The sequence below is a fragment of the Pochonia chlamydosporia genome, chromosome 3 (genome assembly GCF_001653235.2).
Source record: "Pochonia chlamydosporia 170 chromosome 3, whole genome shotgun sequence".
Classification (NCBI taxonomy): Eukaryota; Fungi; Ascomycota; class Sordariomycetes; order Hypocreales; family Clavicipitaceae; genus Pochonia; species Pochonia chlamydosporia.
The window spans coordinates 3,745,342-3,763,069 of NC_035792.1; the positions used below are offsets into that span (position 1 = coordinate 3,745,342).

General features: G+C 50.3%; 8 protein-coding genes across 8 annotated transcripts; 6 read left to right on the forward strand and 2 right to left on the reverse strand.

The window, feature by feature from the left end:
- Positions 1-971: 971 nt before the first annotated feature.
- On the forward strand, positions 972-1,614 carry VFPPC_17670 (F-box domain-containing protein; the record flags this gene model as incomplete). The annotated part of the gene is made up of 2 exons (XM_022429359.1): positions 972-1,297; positions 1,380-1,614. The coding sequence occupies 2 exons, from the start codon at positions 972-974 to the stop codon at positions 1,612-1,614; spliced, it is 561 nt and encodes a 186-aa protein (XP_022285603.1).
- A 666-nt stretch (positions 1,615-2,280) lies between these two features.
- VFPPC_04970 (alpha/beta hydrolase) lies at positions 2,281-3,138 on the forward strand (the record flags this gene model as incomplete). The annotated part of the gene is made up of 1 exon (XM_018284228.1): positions 2,281-3,138. The coding sequence occupies one exon, from the start codon at positions 2,281-2,283 to the stop codon at positions 3,136-3,138; it is 858 nt and encodes a 285-aa protein (XP_018145630.1).
- Positions 3,139-4,186: 1,048 nt separating this feature from the next.
- Positions 4,187-5,801, forward strand: VFPPC_13733 (amidase family protein; the record flags this gene model as incomplete). The annotated part of the gene is made up of 5 exons (XM_018291505.1): positions 4,187-4,451; positions 4,531-4,838; positions 4,903-5,266; positions 5,366-5,577; positions 5,634-5,801. The coding sequence occupies 5 exons, from the start codon at positions 4,187-4,189 to the stop codon at positions 5,799-5,801; spliced, it is 1,317 nt and encodes a 438-aa protein (XP_018145631.1).
- Positions 5,802-5,915: 114 nt separating this feature from the next.
- On the reverse strand, positions 5,916-8,495 carry VFPPC_04971 (glycoside hydrolase family 92 protein; the record flags this gene model as incomplete). Its single annotated transcript, XM_018284229.1, has 1 exon — positions 5,916-8,495. One exon carries the CDS (start codon positions 8,493-8,495, stop codon positions 5,916-5,918), a length of 2,580 nt encoding a protein of 859 aa, XP_018145632.1.
- Positions 8,496-9,556: 1,061 nt separating this feature from the next.
- On the reverse strand, positions 9,557-10,987 carry VFPPC_04973 (dihydroorotate dehydrogenase; the record flags this gene model as incomplete). The annotated part of the gene is made up of 1 exon (XM_018284230.1): positions 9,557-10,987. The coding sequence occupies one exon, from the start codon at positions 10,985-10,987 to the stop codon at positions 9,557-9,559; it is 1,431 nt and encodes a 476-aa protein (XP_018145633.1).
- Positions 10,988-11,618: 631 nt separating this feature from the next.
- VFPPC_04974 (ureohydrolase) lies at positions 11,619-12,512 on the forward strand (the record flags this gene model as incomplete). The annotated part of the gene is made up of 1 exon (XM_018284231.1): positions 11,619-12,512. One exon carries the CDS (start codon positions 11,619-11,621, stop codon positions 12,510-12,512), a length of 894 nt encoding a protein of 297 aa, XP_018145634.1.
- A 566-nt stretch (positions 12,513-13,078) lies between these two features.
- VFPPC_04975 (C6 finger domain-containing protein) lies at positions 13,079-14,472 on the forward strand (the record flags this gene model as incomplete). Its single annotated transcript, XM_018284232.1, has 2 exons — positions 13,079-13,180; positions 13,339-14,472. 2 exons carry the CDS (start codon positions 13,079-13,081, stop codon positions 14,470-14,472), a joined length of 1,236 nt encoding a protein of 411 aa, XP_018145635.1.
- Positions 14,473-15,423: 951 nt separating this feature from the next.
- VFPPC_04976 (thimet oligopeptidase) lies at positions 15,424-17,649 on the forward strand (the record flags this gene model as incomplete). Its single annotated transcript, XM_018284233.1, has 4 exons — positions 15,424-16,650; positions 16,704-16,839; positions 16,886-17,384; positions 17,445-17,649. 4 exons carry the CDS (start codon positions 15,424-15,426, stop codon positions 17,647-17,649), a joined length of 2,067 nt encoding a protein of 688 aa, XP_018145636.1.
- Positions 17,650-17,728: the final 79 nt, after the last annotated feature.

Here is a 17,728-nt window from a genome sequence, read left to right on the forward strand (position 1 = left end):
GGCAAATGCGTGCTGCCTTGAGGGGCTGGTGCTGCCTAAACAGCCCGTGCCGCTTGGTGACAGCAACACAGACTTGACAAGCTGAGACAACAACACTGAAGCCATGACAAGGCATCAAGGACATTTGGACAGTAGGACTTTCATCTTGTCCAAGTGCCGTTGATCGCCCTGACGCTACGGGGTACCTTCTGGTGCATGTACGTGCTCTGGTACTGCAGCTTCTTGACAAATAATGACCTCCACGTCCTGTCATGCTTCTCGTCCTTCACAGTATACGACAACCTGAAACAACGGCTGGGCTGGAAGCCACCAACGTCCAGGCTGATTGGCCATCGCCCGATGCACCGAAGAGACCATGATTTGCTTTTTCTACTTTGCATGCTTGGACCAGACAAGACATGACGAGACATTCCTGGCCGAACGGTGTGGCTAGTCGCAGCCTGCAGGTCAAGTGCATGTGGACTCAAGTCTGGCTGAAACCGGCGGCCTGGTTGAATTGAATACGAGCCAAAATCTGCCACTCCGCCATCAAAGTCCTTTGAACATTGGAGCTGCCAGGACAAACAAGTCCAAATCTGCCACGCTGCGCCTTTCTAACTTTAGGTTTTTCGGTTGCGGCACATGGGCACCAGACAGAAATGCAGGGCTTGGCTGGACTGGACATGGACTGAATTGAGGCCTGGTCTGTCCACGAGTCCAGATGAGACCAGACCAGACTTGACCAGCTGGATCAGCTTGACTTGACTTCTGAGGCTTGGCAGGGCCGCCTGTGACAGCGCTGTGGCTTCACTGAAGGCACCAGCCAACTACATATTGAAACGCATTTGCACCCAACGATCAGGAACAACACACGAGGCATTGTGTTGTTTCATCTGACTTCTTTGCCGGACTCATCACATACTGTGATATCATTTTATCACCAGAATACTGCTCATCCTCTTCGGAAGCAGGTGCCACAGCATCATCTCGCAATGAAGCCACACTCGGCTGCTCGGCGGCTGACGCCTCATTATGAGCCAGAACAAAGCAGCCTCAAACCCAACGACCACGAAGATGAAACGACAACATCAAAACCAGATATACTCAAAGCCGGACTGCTGTCATTACCGCCAGAGATTCACCTCGAGATTTCTAGGCGTTTAATATACCCAGACGCCCTATCTTTGAAGCAAACCAACAGACACTTCTATAGCTTGGTCGACACTGGGGTGGAGTTGAAGATTGACTGGCTCGTCTCGAGACGAAAGTTGCACTTGGAATGCCCCAACGATAAAGGTTGCGATTTGGGGAGCGACTTGCGGTTTTGTAGGGGAAGCGTGGCGTATGTCTTTTCCCGATTTAACGTGCATCAAGACAAGATACTAATGTTGGTTTCGCAGATTACTGATGAAACGTCGCCGTGAGCACATTGAGTGTGACACTCGTCCTGGCATCGGCTGCATTGTTTACGGCACACCTACATGTTCACATCGTCAAAGGAGTCCGAACAGATGGCGGTCTCGATTGCACACCAAGCTGACCATTGAGATTTGGTGGATTCTTGTAGCACTTGTGCCGATTGTAGCTGCCTGGTTGTGGATGCTGGCCATCAAACAGCCATCAGTGACGAAGTGATATGGAGATATGGCATGAGCGTTCTATGATTGCGTTTGTATACTTTTGGTAAATGAAAAACGGGCAATAAGGGATAATGTTTAATTCGGGACTGGTATGGAAGCAGCGTGATCTGGCCGAAGGGGAGTTTGCAGAATACTGCATTGGTCACTTGTCTGGATTAGCACAACATTTCTCATCTTGTAGCTGCAGGTCGGCAACTTGTATTTTACATTTTTAGGCAACCATAGCAAGGCTTTTGAACCAAATTGCAACAGAGATGCTGCTGTCAAGAGCCAATTATGTGCCATATGCCTGTCTGAAATGCCTGGTAATCCCAAAGGAGAGCAAAAGCCACAGTGTCTCAAGCCAACTGAGATGTCCACGGCGTATGATTCACATAGCAAAAGACACGCAGTACCGCGCTCGCAAGAAGTAGATCTATATTTCACAGTATAAAATTTAAATGAAACTAGTTAGTGTATATTTGGTTGTGGGCAGAGACATCCCATCCATCCATAATACGGTTTGTAATCATGTTGCCAATCTGGTTGGTTCAGAACAAGAGTGCATTAATAATTCCTTCTTGGCTCAACTTACCCCCCAACTCTTGCCGTTCGGTGTATGAGAGGACACCGGCAACATTGTCAATTGTAAAGTTGCACTGCAAGTTAAGATTTTTGAAAAATGCCAATCAAACCTATTGCGACAGAAAATGCTCTCATACATGGACACCGCATCTCGCATGGTGTCTTTGGTGCAGGAGAGCCAGTCGTGCTTATACATGGCACCCCCTCGAGCTCCCTGATCTGGCGCAATATTATTCCATCATTGACGAAAGCAGGCTTCAAGGTTCATGTTTTCGACCAGCTTGGATATGGAGTTTCTGAGAGACCATGGGATCCAGACGTGGACACATCAATGTCAGGACAAGTCCCAATACTTGAGGCACTGCTTGAGTACTGGGGAGTAGATAGATTCCACCTGGTGGCTCACGACATCGGAGGAGGGATTGCTCAGCGTTTTGGAATATTTCATCCACATCGTCTACGGTCTCTCACGCTCATCGATGTCGTCAGCTTCGATAGCTATCCCTCCAAACGAACCAAAGAACAAATGGCCAATGGCCTGGAGTCTCTTATCAAGTCCCCGGACGAAACTCACCGGCAGCACTTTCGTGAGTGGCTTCTTTCAGCTGTTCAAAACAAGAAGGCTCTCGCTGATTCGAGCCTCGACACCTACGTAAACTATATCTCGGGTTCCGTGGGACAGGGCAGCCTCTTCCAGCACCAGGTTCGCCATTACGATCCCAAACATACCATGGAGATAGCTGATCGGTTGCACGAGCTTGGAGACAACATGCAAGTCAAACTGGTTTGGGGCGCAGATGATGCATGGCAGAGCACAGATTGGGCAGAAAAGTTACACAAGGCGATTCCTGGCTCAGACCTGGAGGTTCTGGATGATTGTGGGCATTTTTCGCTCGAGGACCAACCGGGCAGGATCTCGGAAATTTTGACGACCTTCTTGACGAGTAATAGATGAATGAGAGATTTTGGTCATTATGCCGACGGAAGATTCGCTAGGGCTTCGGTTAGGAACCCTGACGGGGAGATACGGGGAGATACGGGGAGGATTGAACTTGAGACGGTTGGGAGGGGCTCAGTTTATGTTGTGGAACGACGAGTTGGCGGGGTGGCTATTGAAATATTGGACTGTGTAACCGCAATATATTGTCAATGATGGGATGAATTAAGATGGAGTGAAGAGCAAGACTGTGTTTGAAGGTTGATGAATCGGTAGGTCAATAGACAATGGTGGCGCTCAAGCCTAAAATGCCAGCCTGACCAGACAGAGTTTGACTTGACGGTTGAGTGTTGACGGGCGTCGTGCCCCTTTTCTGTCTGGGCTGGTTTGGTTCTGTCCAGTCCGGTGTGTCCATTCCCCGATGGTCTATCTCTAACCTTCCGTCTCAAAATCGACTCCTCCAACGTCCAACGTCCAACGTCCATCAACACCAACACAACACAACACCACCACCAACCTCCATCTTCGCATCCAGACACCAACCAACCCCCAAGCAGTTTAGATGCGGGTTGCAAACCAGGCGGATGACCCCAATTACGCGGGGCATTCAAATGCTAGACCCACGCCTCCGCATCAGCCGCAGCCTATTACTTAAGTAGTCTGTCGAAAAGGGTGTTGGGACTGTGAGACTGGTGATTGCGACGACGCCGACTGTAGCCCCTCCATCCGGCATCGCAACATCATGCAAGATGAACATCTCGGCATTGAAAGGGTCCCCTATTTCTGCGAGGCGTCCTTCTTTCTGATTTTCTCTTGACTACTGCCTGCAGCATCTGATTCTTTCGTTCCCGCCAGGCCCATTTTGGTCTTAGCTCTCGTTTGCCGGGTGTCCGGGTTTGGTTTGCCAGCATTGCCGCCTTTTGCTTTTGGGAGGTCTCAGCGTTGATTTCCGTGTGTCCAAAAGGAAAGCAAATTTACAAGTTGGACAAAAGTACACAGTTTCTCACATTGTTTTTCAACCTTTTGCAACCCGACTCGTTCGTTTTCCAAACCGCTGGAGACAAGAATGGCGGTGCCCAAGACTGAACTATACAGGTTGACTGCCATTCAGGCGGCAGACTTGATACGCTCCAACCAACTCTCTGTTGAGGACTATGCAAGAGCATTGCTCGAGCGCGTTCGTGAGCGAGACCCGCAAGTTAGAGCCTGGGTGTTCCTGGACGAAAATGCCGTATTGGAACAAGCTCGGAAGTTGGACAAGATGCCGGTAGAGAAACGAGGGCCACTGCATGGGATTCCCGTTGGCATCAAGGACATTTTCCTCACTCGAGGTGAGTCCATCTACAGGCTTGCTTTTTATAAAAGATGGCCGGATATAAAATCACGTATATGCTGACTGTTACGCCTCAGACATGCCAACCAAGTATTACTCACGTCTACATGCGCAGGATGGAAACGCCGCCGCAGACTCAGCTTGCGTTAGCGTTCTTCGCGCAGCAGGTGCCATTATTTTCGGCAAGACGGCTACAACAGAGTTTGCTTCCATGACAGAGGGCGGCCCATGCACTAACCCGCATAATTGCAAGCATACGCCTGGTGGTTCGTCGTCGGGCTCGGCTGCAGCCGTCGCAGACTTTCAGGTTCCGCTCGCTATTGGTACTCAGACTGGAGGCAGTATCGTTCGGCCGGGTTCGTTTAACGGCGTTTACGGCTTCAAAGTATACAAGCCCCGTTTTTTCACTAGGAAGTAGATTTTGTTCTTCACACTAACACGCACAAAAGGCGACATGGGGTACGATTTCGACCGAAGGAGTGGGCAGATTCTCTGTATCTGCTGATACGCCGGGTTTCTACGCACGGAGCGTCGACGATATCAGGTTCCTGGCGCATGTATTCCGCCTAGACGCACTGATCACTGAACCACTTAGGCCGTTATCAGTCAGCGGTGCCAAAATTGCATTCATCAAGACTCATGTTTGGCCCAAGGCCGAGTCAGGCACACACGCGGCATGGAATCTGGCGCACAGGCTGCTAACTGAGAGGGGAGCTCTCGTCCAAGACGTTGAGCTTCCCTCAGATTTTGGAAATTGCTCCGAGTGGAGAGAAATCGTTGTTGCTGAGGAAGCTCGCGCCGCATTCTTGCCAAGTATGTCAAAGTGTTGCCTTCATCAACATGTCCTGCTACATTTGCCTTGCAAGGTTCCACTTGTTCATTAGCCTTCTAAGTTCTAACATTGATGCTTAGAGTACCGCGAGGACAAGACCAAGCTGCACACAGATATCGTCACCCTCGTAGAATCAGCCAAGCTACCCACCCGCAAAGAAGTGCTCGAAGCCCATGACGGCATTGCCCGCCTACGATCAGAATGGGATCAAATCGCCAGCCAATACGACATAATCATTACCCCTAGCGCTGTTGACGAAGCACCGGAGGGCCTCGAGAGCACAGGCACCGCCGTACGTTTCTCCTCAAACCCCTATCCCCCAAAGTCGACGTATTCACAATCATGCAGGTATTCTGTTCAATGTGGACCATTCTCCACGCACCTGCCATCAATGTCCCAGGATTCATCGGCCAGTGTGGACTCCCAATTGGTCTTCAGGTAGTCGGTGCCAGATACATGGACATGGAAGTTTTGCGAGCAGGAAAGATTGTCGGTGAAGTATTCAACAAACTTTAACGAATTTTACGGAAAGAATAATCAGGATCATATATATGAGTCTGCGTGGCAAGAGTAGAGGTCTGTATTTACGCATCAGAGTGCACAAACACCACATACCATATCAACATAATCCTACACCGTTCCTTTCTTTCCCCAATCCGTCGGCTCAGAGCTCATCTCAAACTCAATCCTTCTCGCGTTTACAATATCCTTGTGTTTCAGAAGTGGCTTCTCAACCATTTTCCCATCAACCTTGAGACTCTTAACGTATGCCTTTCCTTGCGTTCCCGCCCCAGGTGCCGAAATCACAAGTCCATGCTCCCTCGAGCCCGAAATCGTAGGCAGCCGAATCTCAACCTTGTCGAAGAACGGCGTCCCCACGACGTACTCGTCGCTCGCAGGATTCAAAGGATAAAACCCCAGCGCAGAGAAGACATACCACGCACTCATTTGTCCCAGGTCCTCATTCCCACTCAACCCTGCAGCAGTATTATTGTATTCCGTCCACGCAATCTCGCGGACCGTCTCTGCCGAACTCATGGGGTACCCAATCGCCGAGTACAAATACGGCACATGGTGAGACGGCTCATTGCTATGCATATTGTGACCGCCCGAGAAGTGCTCATCCAGCTTAACCTTCATGCCTGCCTTGCCGCCCTCAAACAGAGACGCTAAACCGCCAGCATCGTGCATAACATCAAACGTATACACCCACTTATCGCCCTCCGTCCACCCCCAGTCGTCCCTTGCAAACGATCCGTTAGAATTACGCGTCTGCATAAACTGCGTCTCGTTGTTCCATATGTTCATGTAATTGCGGCTCCGGACCATGAGTTCCTTCGCAGAGGCGTGGTCGCCCGCATACGTGGCCACCACGGCGGCAGCATAGTCGTTTAGAGAGTAATCGAGGGTCCGGCTCGCTGCTTCGGCCCATCTGTCGTTGTCAACCCACCCGTGCTCGAGGTAGCTCGTGAGACCGGCCCGCGCCTCGTGCGGCGTATCTGGCTCTCTGTCGAAGTACAAGAGTTCTGTGTCCTTTTCCGGTGGGACGTAGGCGTCTTTGTGGACTGCTTTCCATGCCTTTTTGACGTCGAAGCCGTTGAAGCCGCGGACGAGGGCGTTTGCTATCACGGCATCTACGTTGGTGGCTATCATGATGTTCGTCTCAATCATGTTGGCCCAGATTGGTAAGCGGCCGGACCAGTCGAATATTCGGAGGAGTGAGCGCATCATGGAATTCACGCGCTCTGGGGCGAATAACGTGAGGAGAGCGTGCTCAGCTCTGTATGTGTCCCAGATGGACCAGGATTGGTAGTAGGAATCGTTGTCCTCGTGTACACTATCGGTGTAGCCGCTGTAGAAGAGCCGTTTGTCACCTTTCTTGGAGGATGTCGGCTCGGAGAAGTCGTTGGGGTACTGGAGGGCGTGAAACAGGCCAGTGTAGAATATTGTGCGTTGATCGTGTTCTGTGTCCGTCTTGTTGACTCCTTCGATCGTGATGCGGCCTAGTTTATTTAACCAGGCTTCCTTGGTTCTCTGCACTGTCGACTCGAAAGAATGGCCATCGGGGATCTCAATGTCGAGGTTTTTGCGGGCTTGCTCAACACTGACAAATGACACTGCTGTTCGAACCTCGACTCTGTCTAGTTTAGAATCAAACGTGACGTAGGCGCCTACATCTTTCCCAATGAGCTTCTTGGCTCCTTTGTGGGTATTCGCGCCCTGAGAAGTGCCGTAGGACTCAAACGGTGCGGAAAACCTGGAGACAAAGAAACTACTAAAGTTCTTCGGTTGGTCTGGCCCAATGGCATAGTCTTGTCTCTGTGTGTTACTGCCGGAGATTTCACGCCTGTGAGGGTCGATTTCCACATGACCAGTCCAGTTGAGACGGGTAGCTTGAACCACGACATATGGTTGAGGGCGTGTCTTGGATTTCGAGGCATCTTGGAAGTCGAATCGGACGTGTCCAACATGAGATGTTGCAGACATTGCTACCTTGATAGCGTGTTCGTATTCTCCGGTATTTGAATCCGAGGAGTTTGACGCCGCTGATTCATCAACATCCCTTTCCTCGAACGCATCAAACCAATTCGTGTAATCACGCTTCCTCACACGTCCATTAGAGCCTTCTTTCACAGCATCCGGAACTGTACCTGCACCGCCAGGACAAGGAGGGCAGCCAGCACCAAACTCTTCGTGGGCCCATTGCTCCGTTAAATTCCAGTTGAAATCGCCTACGGAGTCTGCATCTACGAGGACTTCATAGACGTAAGGAGTACTCTTCTCGTCTGATTTCCGAAATGCAAGGCCCCGTTTTTGGAACTGTGTGCGAATGCTATCGCCGGCCCGTAGCCATCCTGGGGCCAATGCCATTTGACCTTGCTCGCCCATCCAAATAGCCGGTTGATGAGTTGCCTGGAATCCGTGTATTCGGCGATCGAGGTCAGAATACGGCACTTGCGAGATGTAGTTTTCTCGCGTTTGTGGCGTCCATCTTGTCATTCCGAAGGGCGGACAGACCGATGGAATCATACCGCCGTTGCTGTCAGGCACAATGCCTCGCGTGCCAATGAGTGGATTGACATATTGAAGGACTCCTGCGCCATCGTGATATGAGGATTTGGTTTTGGAGTCACGGCCAACAATATTTGGATCTGCGACCACGGTAGCGGCCAGGGCGAGGGCTGTTGCTCGTGTAAGTGCCAAGTGCATGATGCAATGCAGCTATTCAAAGCAATACAGAGCCGTTAGAATGCTGAGAAACCCGTTTGCATTAGTTTAGACGACTTTGCTAGTGAATTGATGCTAAGGAGACTTTGGGTTTAACGTGAGAAAGACGTTTTATAAATGTCTTCAACTTTCATTATGCTTGTCTCAACCCCCCACGATGATGATCCGACTTCCCCGCGCCCCGCGCATGACAATGTAACTCTGCCCAGGATGAGTATAGCGTTGCATGGCTGACAGGATGATCATCGCAGGAACTCAATTCTGCCGGTTATTAATGCCCACACCGATTTCGGCATGTTTGTCCGTGGTTGGGGCGGATAAGGTGCCCCTGGCATGGTCCCGTGGTGGTCAGGTAGTGTAAGTGGTTCGGTGGAATGAAAGATGGGATGATTTGGCTCATCGGGGTGAGGAGCGCCGAACAAGTATGACAGACATTTGTCTTGGGACTGAAAGGCCCGGCTCCATATTGTGAAATTTGTAATATATACCAGTTGGAAACTCGAGTTGGAGACCGTGGACATTGGAGTAACTATTAGTGTGTATCCTGCATATAGTAAGCACACTTCCCAGTGTCCATTTCCCGTATGCCAGAGAAAATGTTGTTTTTCTGGTAGGGTGTTCTGCACGGCCATTGGAGTGTTGGTACAATCAAGTAACGGCCTCACTATATACTTTCATGCATGAAATTGGCGTCTCCAAGTTCCAGTTGTAGTGGCAATACGAGCCGTCAACAAGTCGTGGCAGAGTCTAAAGCTCAGTCCCTTGTCTAACGACCAGCAATACATCTCAATCAGGGGCGTTCGTCAATTCCAAGGTACAAAGTTGCTGCTTGACATGGTACATACACCTCTTCACCTCAACTTGAAGACCACGATGAAACACGAGTGTTGGCTTCTAAAGTTCGCTTTTATTCTATGTCCCCAATCCTGTGTAGCTTGACAAAAGAAACTCCCGAGATAGAATCAAGGTTAGTTTGTCTGTGCCCTTTTGACCTTGGGTCCCGGCTGCTCCCCAAATTCACCTGATGCGTTTCATGCATACTCCTATGATCTTGTAGGTTCCTCACTCTTCAACTGCCTCGTCATCTCTCCCTTGATTCTCGTCACAGTGCCAGCACCGCCATACACCATCCCAGTATACACCATTGCAACGCTCGCACCAGCATTCAGGACCTTCAAAGCCTGTTCCCCGTTCGTAATACCCCCCGTAGCAAAGAGAATTTTCTGCTTGTCCGAGCTGTTGGGCTGAGTGTCAAGCATTTTTCTGTACCGACCAACCAGGTTCAAGGTGCGGTCAAACATGGCTGGTCCAGAGTAGCCGCCGGTTTCCATCAGAGCCTGCTGCTCCTTGTTCGTAAGCCTGATTCCCTCGGGGACCACGCCGTTGCGTCTTTTGGTGGTGTTTCCAACAATAACGCCGTCAACACCGCTCCTGTGCACCGCCTGCACTATGCCCTCCATTTGCGTGTCTTCGTCCTCGTCAGGGGACACTTTGACCATGACCTTGGGTCGTGATTTTCTGTCCGTCTTTGCGGCCTCGTCCACAACAGCTGAGAGGAGTCGCGTCAAGGGTTCGGTGGCTTGTAGGTCACGAAGACCTGGCGTGTTGGGACTGCTCACGTTAACGACCAAGACGTCGGCGTAGCGTGCTAGTCTGCGAACGCAGTAAACATAGTCGCTGGCAATGGCTCGTTCGTCCTTTTCGTCTGTTTCCTTGTTTTTGGCAATTTGGACAGCGAGGAGTCTTCCTGCTTGTAAACTGCCCGGGGGGACGCTAGCAGCACCATCTAGCACTTCCTGCTCCGTGACGCCCAGTGATCGTGCAAATCGACGGAGCCGGTCTCTCAGGCGTCTGGCTACATCATCTGCGCCTCTTGAATTCAACCCGTAGCGATTTACCATGCCATCCGTGGCAGGAACTCTGAAAACACGAGGCTTCGGGTTACCGGCCTGGGGAAGCGGTGTGATGCCTCCAATCTCAACTACGCCGGCTCCCAAGGCGAACAAGGCATCTGGGATCTCGCCATCCTTGTCCAGTCCGGCCGAAATTCCAATCGGATTGTTCAATTGAGCGTCGAATACGGTCGTAGAAAGCTCGGGAGTGCGCAACGAGTTTCCCCGTTCACGCGGGCCCAGTCCAAACTCATATAGCGTCTTCAAGGCAGCGGTGCCGGCATGATGTGCATCTTCCGCATCAGGGAACACGGCTCGCAGCAATGGTGGGACGACGTATCGATGGACAAACGCTCTCGTATCGGTGGTGTAGAGATATCCCACGTATAGAGTAGCCGCCAGAGCTCCTCCATACAGGACGGCTTTTGCGCGCCCTGCTTGCACGGAACCGCTGGCTGAAGATGAAGCCTGTCGTTGCGATCCGGGGATGGACGAGCGGGCTGATTCGGCGCGTAACCTGAAGGCTGGCGAGGAGCCTATACCTCGGGACGCGAGGCGCGATCGAACTGCTGATGATGACATGGCTTGAAGAAGCTCGAGGCCGTGGGCCGCCTCTCAATTGACGTTGCGAGTTGCACTTGTTGGCGGAGAGCACGGTGATGCGCGTGAAATTTATCGGGTGATGATGGGTTGGCGCATTGTCCACTGACATTTCTGGTCTCAACTGCTGGTCGATTGGTCGGTGGATCCCGGAACCCAACATTCGAAGTTTCAAATGTTAGCACCAGACCTATCCGCCAGCCGGACGACAAGCTTGGTTCAGGCTACATGCTCTTGTTTGTTTGACAGCTATACTGCAAATCGTTGTAAATGAGACCGTTTGGTTTTCCAGGGAAACTTATGTTAACCTTTACATTGGACAGAAACCCCAAATGGACCTAGTCATGGTTGCATATGCCACCTTATTTCGCCCTCCGATAAACATGCAATTGACTCACGCCCTAGAGGTGACCAGAATGAAAGGCTCTAACATGCAGCCAAACGCCACAACCGTGGATAAATTGGGAGAGGCAGAGACCAGCACCTCTATTTGCACCACATATATAGCAACTGATAATTCGTCACATTTTGTTCCCGCTTCAGCAGCATAATCAGTAACAGTGTTACTGTACATTCACATTCAAAGCAGGGCCAATCCCAGCCATCGCCCAAAATGAGCCGACAAGCATTCAAGTCAATCTCACTTATCATATCACCCTTCCACTGTGGTGCGCGGGCAACCGGACCAGGTGCGGGACCACTGTTTCTCCAAAGTCGGGGTCTCGTTCCAGTTCTCAAGGAATTCGGTCTCCCAGTCCGCGAGTTTGAAATCGAGGCAGTAGATGAGCTGGACGGTGAATTAGCAAAAAGTTTCGAAATCATCCGTCGAACGTCCAAGCTCGTGTCTCAAGCTCGACAGAATGAGTCTTTTCCCATTGTTTTATCTGGTAATTGCAGCGGAGCGGTTGGCGTGGCAGCTGGATTATCATGGAAAGACATTGCGGGAAAGGATCTAGGTTGTGTATGGTTTGATGCCCATGATGACTTTCACACTCCAGATACTATTACCAGTGGATATGGCGACTCCATGCCGATTGCGATCATGGCCGGCCTATGCTACAAGAAGTTACTCCAATCGGTGCCTGGCCATCAGCCTATCGACCTGAACAATTTGGTACACGTCGGCATGAGAGACGTTACGGAGGAAGAAAAGCAGCGGGTAGTCGATGCTGGGTTTGACATCGTTTGGGGGAGCACTGAGCAAAAGGTCGATTTCGAGAGCGGTTTGGACAAGTTCTTGGAAAAGAAGTCGTTAAAAGATACAATGGTACACGTTGATTTGGACTCTCTGGATGCATCGATCGGTATGGCGAATAAGATGGCCACTTTCGGTGGTTTGTTGGAGGACGATTTGACCAAGTGTCTGGAGAGTGTAGTCAAGTACACAAACCCGGTCTCGCTGACGTTGGCCTCCTTTGATCCGGGATATGAGGGAGCAGATAAGATTGCGGATGTTGGTATCAAAGGTGTTGCGGTATTTCTGAAGGCTTTGTTGGGCTCAAGTTGAGCAGATGCGGCGATCCATTATTCGGGTAGTCAATATGGTTGTTTCGCAACGATTGCTTCATGAAACGTGTGTGAGGTTGTTTTGTATCACAGTGTAGGTGCTGTTCAAAGTACTGGTAAGATAGTATCGATGTGAAATTATTCCGTACTGCAGGGCGTCAAATGCAAAGGACCAAAAAGTATCAATCGATTTCTTTGTAAAATGTGAGAAGTGATGATTAGATCAGACTCTATATTTGTCCAGTGTGGTGGTGCCTTGGCCACAGCCCAAGTCCGAGCCTCTGTGGCCCCGCAAAGCCAAGGATCAGCCAGTCGGCTTGGCTGCAGAATCAGCTGGGACGAAGTACCGTTTCTCAATTTAGAAGGCACGGCCTTCTCGAGATTGTGACTGATACACATAAGGCTTGACTCTTGACTCTTCTCCCTCATTGCATCGCCGTTATTCATCTTCGTCAACAACTGTTCGCGTGCTCGGCTTGTCGAATCGGTACCAATGGCCTTTTGCTGCCGCAGGCTACCTCCTCGCGTCATATGATTCCCTATCATGATTGACCTGACCTCGCCCGTATGGACCTTGAGACAACGGGGGTGGATGAGACAGTTGACACAAGCATGTTCAGCCAGTACACGCTCGGTGTGCATTCTGGCGGACCACATCGCGGTGTCAAGGTGAGCCACAGGAAGTCGAGGTACGGCTGTAAAAGATGTCGGACACGTCGGGTTAAGGTATGCTTTTTGCTTTTTATTGAACCATTTTGCATATCATCCACATTACAACATCCGCCGTTATGTTGCTGTTGGCTTCGGTGATGCTGACATACTCCCAGTGCAACGAAGAGAAGCCTGTCTGTGATAATTGCAAGCGGCATCACTCAGAATGCGTCTATGATCGTATTCCACCCCTGCTAACTCCAGTCATTTCTCCTGCTCCATTCCGCCCAGAGTCTGCAGAGGCTCGAGTCGCGGCCGCCATTGCCCGCAATATTGAAAATTCGCATCTTTCCGATCCTCCAGAATCTAGGGAGCGACGCATCCTGGAAACCAGGTTAATGTATCAATATGCAACATCAACTGGTACAACGATTGCCATTGATGATAAATCCAGGGGGCTGTACGTGGACATGGTGCCCCGCTTAGCCCTGGCATCGGATGCGTTGTTGTATTGCATGTACTCACTCGCTGCTTTGCATTGCAAAGTCGTCGGTGATCTGATGGGACTCGTCAGCCGTGATGCTCATCGGAAGTACCTCTCCATGGGATTACGAGAGCACAACCTCGCCATCGCGAACATCACACCGGAGACCGCAGACGCGATATGTTTGACTTCGGCCCTACTTCGAGTCTGCTCTTTCATCTTGCTACAGGATCGAGTGCGGCGGCCCTATTCCCCGCCAGTGGAGTGGTTGATGATGAATGCAAGCACCAAGGCTATTGTAGCTACAGCATACGAGCTTCCAGGTGGTACGGAAAAGTCTGTTGCGGCAATGATGGTTGGATTTTCTCCTCTAGTGTCCAACGAGCAAATGCGATTTGACCCAGCTCAAAGACAAGGCTTGGAACGATTATTACAACGAGACCAGGTCCGAGACGCCGAGGAGCGTTGGGATCCTGAAATCCAGGATGCATATGAATCTACGCTGAGCTACTTAGGCGGAGCCATTGAAACAGCAAGAGGTGGAGATAGACACGACGGCCTACGAAGACTCATCATATTTCCCATGTTGGTGAAAGGGAAGTTTATAGAATTGGTTCAAGAGAGGGAACCGCGGGCGACCGTCTTTTTAGCGTATTATTTTGCTCTTTTGTCCTTGCACAAGGACAGGTGGTGGATTGGGGAAGCAGGGACTCATGAAGTACGCGAAATTTCGGCACATTCGACCGGCTACTGGCGGACCTTGCTAGAATGGCCGCTGAAGGTTGTTGAAACTGGGGATATTCCTCTGGTTGCTCAAGGCGATTAGAAGCTTCATCACCACCAAAGACGGCTGGTCCGTTGTCAATTTTTTCCGAAATATGCCAAACAGGCATAGCCCTCAAGTACTCGATACAATGACAGTAGACTGTGTTTGTAAACGCAGCATGTCCTACTCAGTTGGACCGAAGATGGAATATACAGACGATGGAATAAGTTACAAAGTACTGCGGTGCTCCATTGGGCAACGCATCAATCCCTTTCTTGAACAGCAACACGGGTCAGAAAGAAAGGTTTGTTGGACCTCTGTATAGCACGACGACCTGTCAGACGTGGAGCATCGCGAACGTTATCTCAGATGGTCTTGTGACCTCATGCCAACCAGGATTACATGTCAGGATCGTCACACACATCTCAGCAGCTCGAGGATAGTGACAGACTTGGCACATAAAGTAGGCTGATATCTAACACATGAAGTGTTTAATCTGTGTATGCCCAAGTGGAAATGGCCGAAACAAATCTGCAGCTCTGCATCTCTGAGCTTCAAAGAGCTTAGCTGCGAATCTCCCGATTGGTACGATCCAAAATCTGTCTGCATTTGTTCCTGTCGGCGTAGTCCACATTACCATGAATCAAGTGGGGATCTTGGGTTCATGAAATGACCTCGTGATCAATGTAAGCCGTCACGAGGGGTCAGGAACTGCGGCTCACCTCACGGCAAAGCAAATGCAAAATGCAATAACCAAAGCTCTGCTTACATCCGTGCAGGGATCTTGGACATAAATCACTCATAGAGATCGAATTGACGAATTACATGACTGATGATTGGTGATGATGTTGTTGGCAATGTTGCCTTGAGCATCGTGTCCCTTGAGCATCGTGTAAACCCAGCAAGCTATATAAACCGAGCAGTCCTCTTCAATGCAATTAATCCATTGAACAAAATCTAATTCAAAGAGGAACATATATTTTAACCTGAATAAATCAGAAAAATACCATCATGGCTGTTGTAAGCATCCCCCCGCCGCTCAAGTTCAACTTCACCGTGGGAGAGATCTCGGACCTGGCAGCCAAACTCACCGAACAAACCAAGAGCAAAATAAATGACATCACCTCTACAGTCAGTGTCGAGAACGCGACTTTCGAGAATGTCATTATCCCAATTGGTCACGCTGAAAACGAACTTGAGCACGAATTAGAAGTCATAGCTCTCCTCGAGTCCGTATCTCCCTCCTCGGAAAGCAGAAAAGCCGCATCAGACGCGGTAAAGAAAACACAAGAAGCCTGGGATGCAATATATGACAATGAGCAGCTCTTTTTCTTAATTGATGCCGTGAAAGAGAAGAATCCTTCAAACCTAGACGAAGAATCAGAAAGGCTGTTGACAGATCTTCATGATGCGTGCATCAGCAAGGGTCTCAAGTTGACTGGCGCAGCAAGGGACCGCTTCTCCAAAATAGCGAAGCGTAAAACGGAGCTACGTGCCGCCTTTGTAGCGAATCTGGCTACTGATCCGGGTTTTGTTCTCAAATCCGACTCTGAGCTAGAGGGCTTGTCGAGGAGTAAACTCGAGAGTTTTGAGGCTAATGAAGATGGACGACGGAAAATTCCGCTTCATAGGACAAATGTTGATGCCATCATGCGGCAGTGTGTTAATGAAAATACGTGGAAAGACGTCTGGATTGCTAAGGAGTCTATTCATCCTGATAACGCGGCGCTATTCAGAGAAGCCGTTCTTCTGCGGGACGAAGCGGCTCGTATGTTGGGATGTACTTCGTATAACCACCAGCTCGTGCGGCATCGAATGATGAAGTCCCCTGATGCGGTTATGAAGCTCCTGCATACAGTGGGCACGAAACTGAAGCCATTGGTGAAGATGGAGATGGATGGCCTGCGAGAACTACGGGGAGACGGAGGACCGATTCATTTCTGGGACCTGGCTCACTATGAGACCCGAATGTTGAGGGAAAGGGATGTGAATAGTGAGCTTGTGGCGGAGTATTTTCCCGCAGATTTTGTGCTGGCGCGGATGTTGGAGATTTTTGAAAAGCTGTTTCACTTGGAGATTATAGAGGTTGAGGATAGGAAGGATGACGAGGTGTGGCATCCTGAGGTGAAGGTCTATACGGTTCGTGAGGTTGATGCTGGGTTTGTGGGATACTTGTACATGGATCTGTATCCTAGGGATGGCAAGTATAACCATGCTGCGGACTTTAATGTCCGGCCGGTAAGTATCGATCCAGTCATGCCAACTCTTCCTGGTGTATTAACACCTCGTAGAGTTATATCGACAGAGAAGGGAACTATGTCTCCAGCGCCACAGCACTCATCTGCAATGTCACTCCTCCGACGGGAAGCACACCAGCGTTACTACAACACTCGGATGTTCAAACGATCTTCCACGAACTAGGCCACGGTATGTCCTTATAATCCAGGAGTCCACGGTAAGGCTAACGGCTTAGGAATGCACGATTTACTGGGCCGCACTCGATACACCAAGTTTCACGGTTGGCGTGGCAGAAGGGATTTTTGCGAGGCTCCCAGCCAGCTCCTCGAGTTCTGGTGCTGGCTCCCTGATACACTTAAGAGTATGAGCTGCCACTACTCGCATCTATCTGAAGAATACGCACGACACTGGAGAGGATTGAATCCTGAGACGGAACGTCTGCCGGAGAAGCAGATCCCCGACGAGATGGTGTCGGCGTTGACTGCGGCCAAGCAGGTGTGCAGTGGTATAACGGCAGCACGACAAGTTGGCTTAAGTATATTCGACATGAAGGTTCATAATCCGTCATCTCATGAGAAACTCGAGCAAATGGATATCGCCAAGGAATATTATGATTCAATCACAGACGCAGTTGGCCTTCAGGGACCAGGGGATGGAACATCCATGGGTAACGGGCATTCAACTACTGCCCATTTCATGTGGGGTCAGGAAGCGAACTATTATTCTTACGTCTCGTATGTTTCCAGCTTGACATCGGATAGCCTTGTGGGACGGGCGTGCTGACGGTGTTTTAGGACTCGTATTCTGGCGGCTGACATGTGGAAGACGTGCTTCGTTAACGATCCTATGAGTCCCGAAGCTGGGCTCCGGTATAGACATATGGTACTTGATAAAGGTGGCAGTGTAGATGAGGCGAAGATGGTGGCGGCGTTTTTGGGTCGCGAGCCCAATTCGGATGCGTACCTGGAAGATGTTGGTGTCCGTGAGGTTACGAATTGATGAAGGCTTGATGAGTGATGACTAAAATGGCGGTAGAGCCTAGTGGAGCGAGGTTTCTGGTTCTCAAAATTGCAAATTG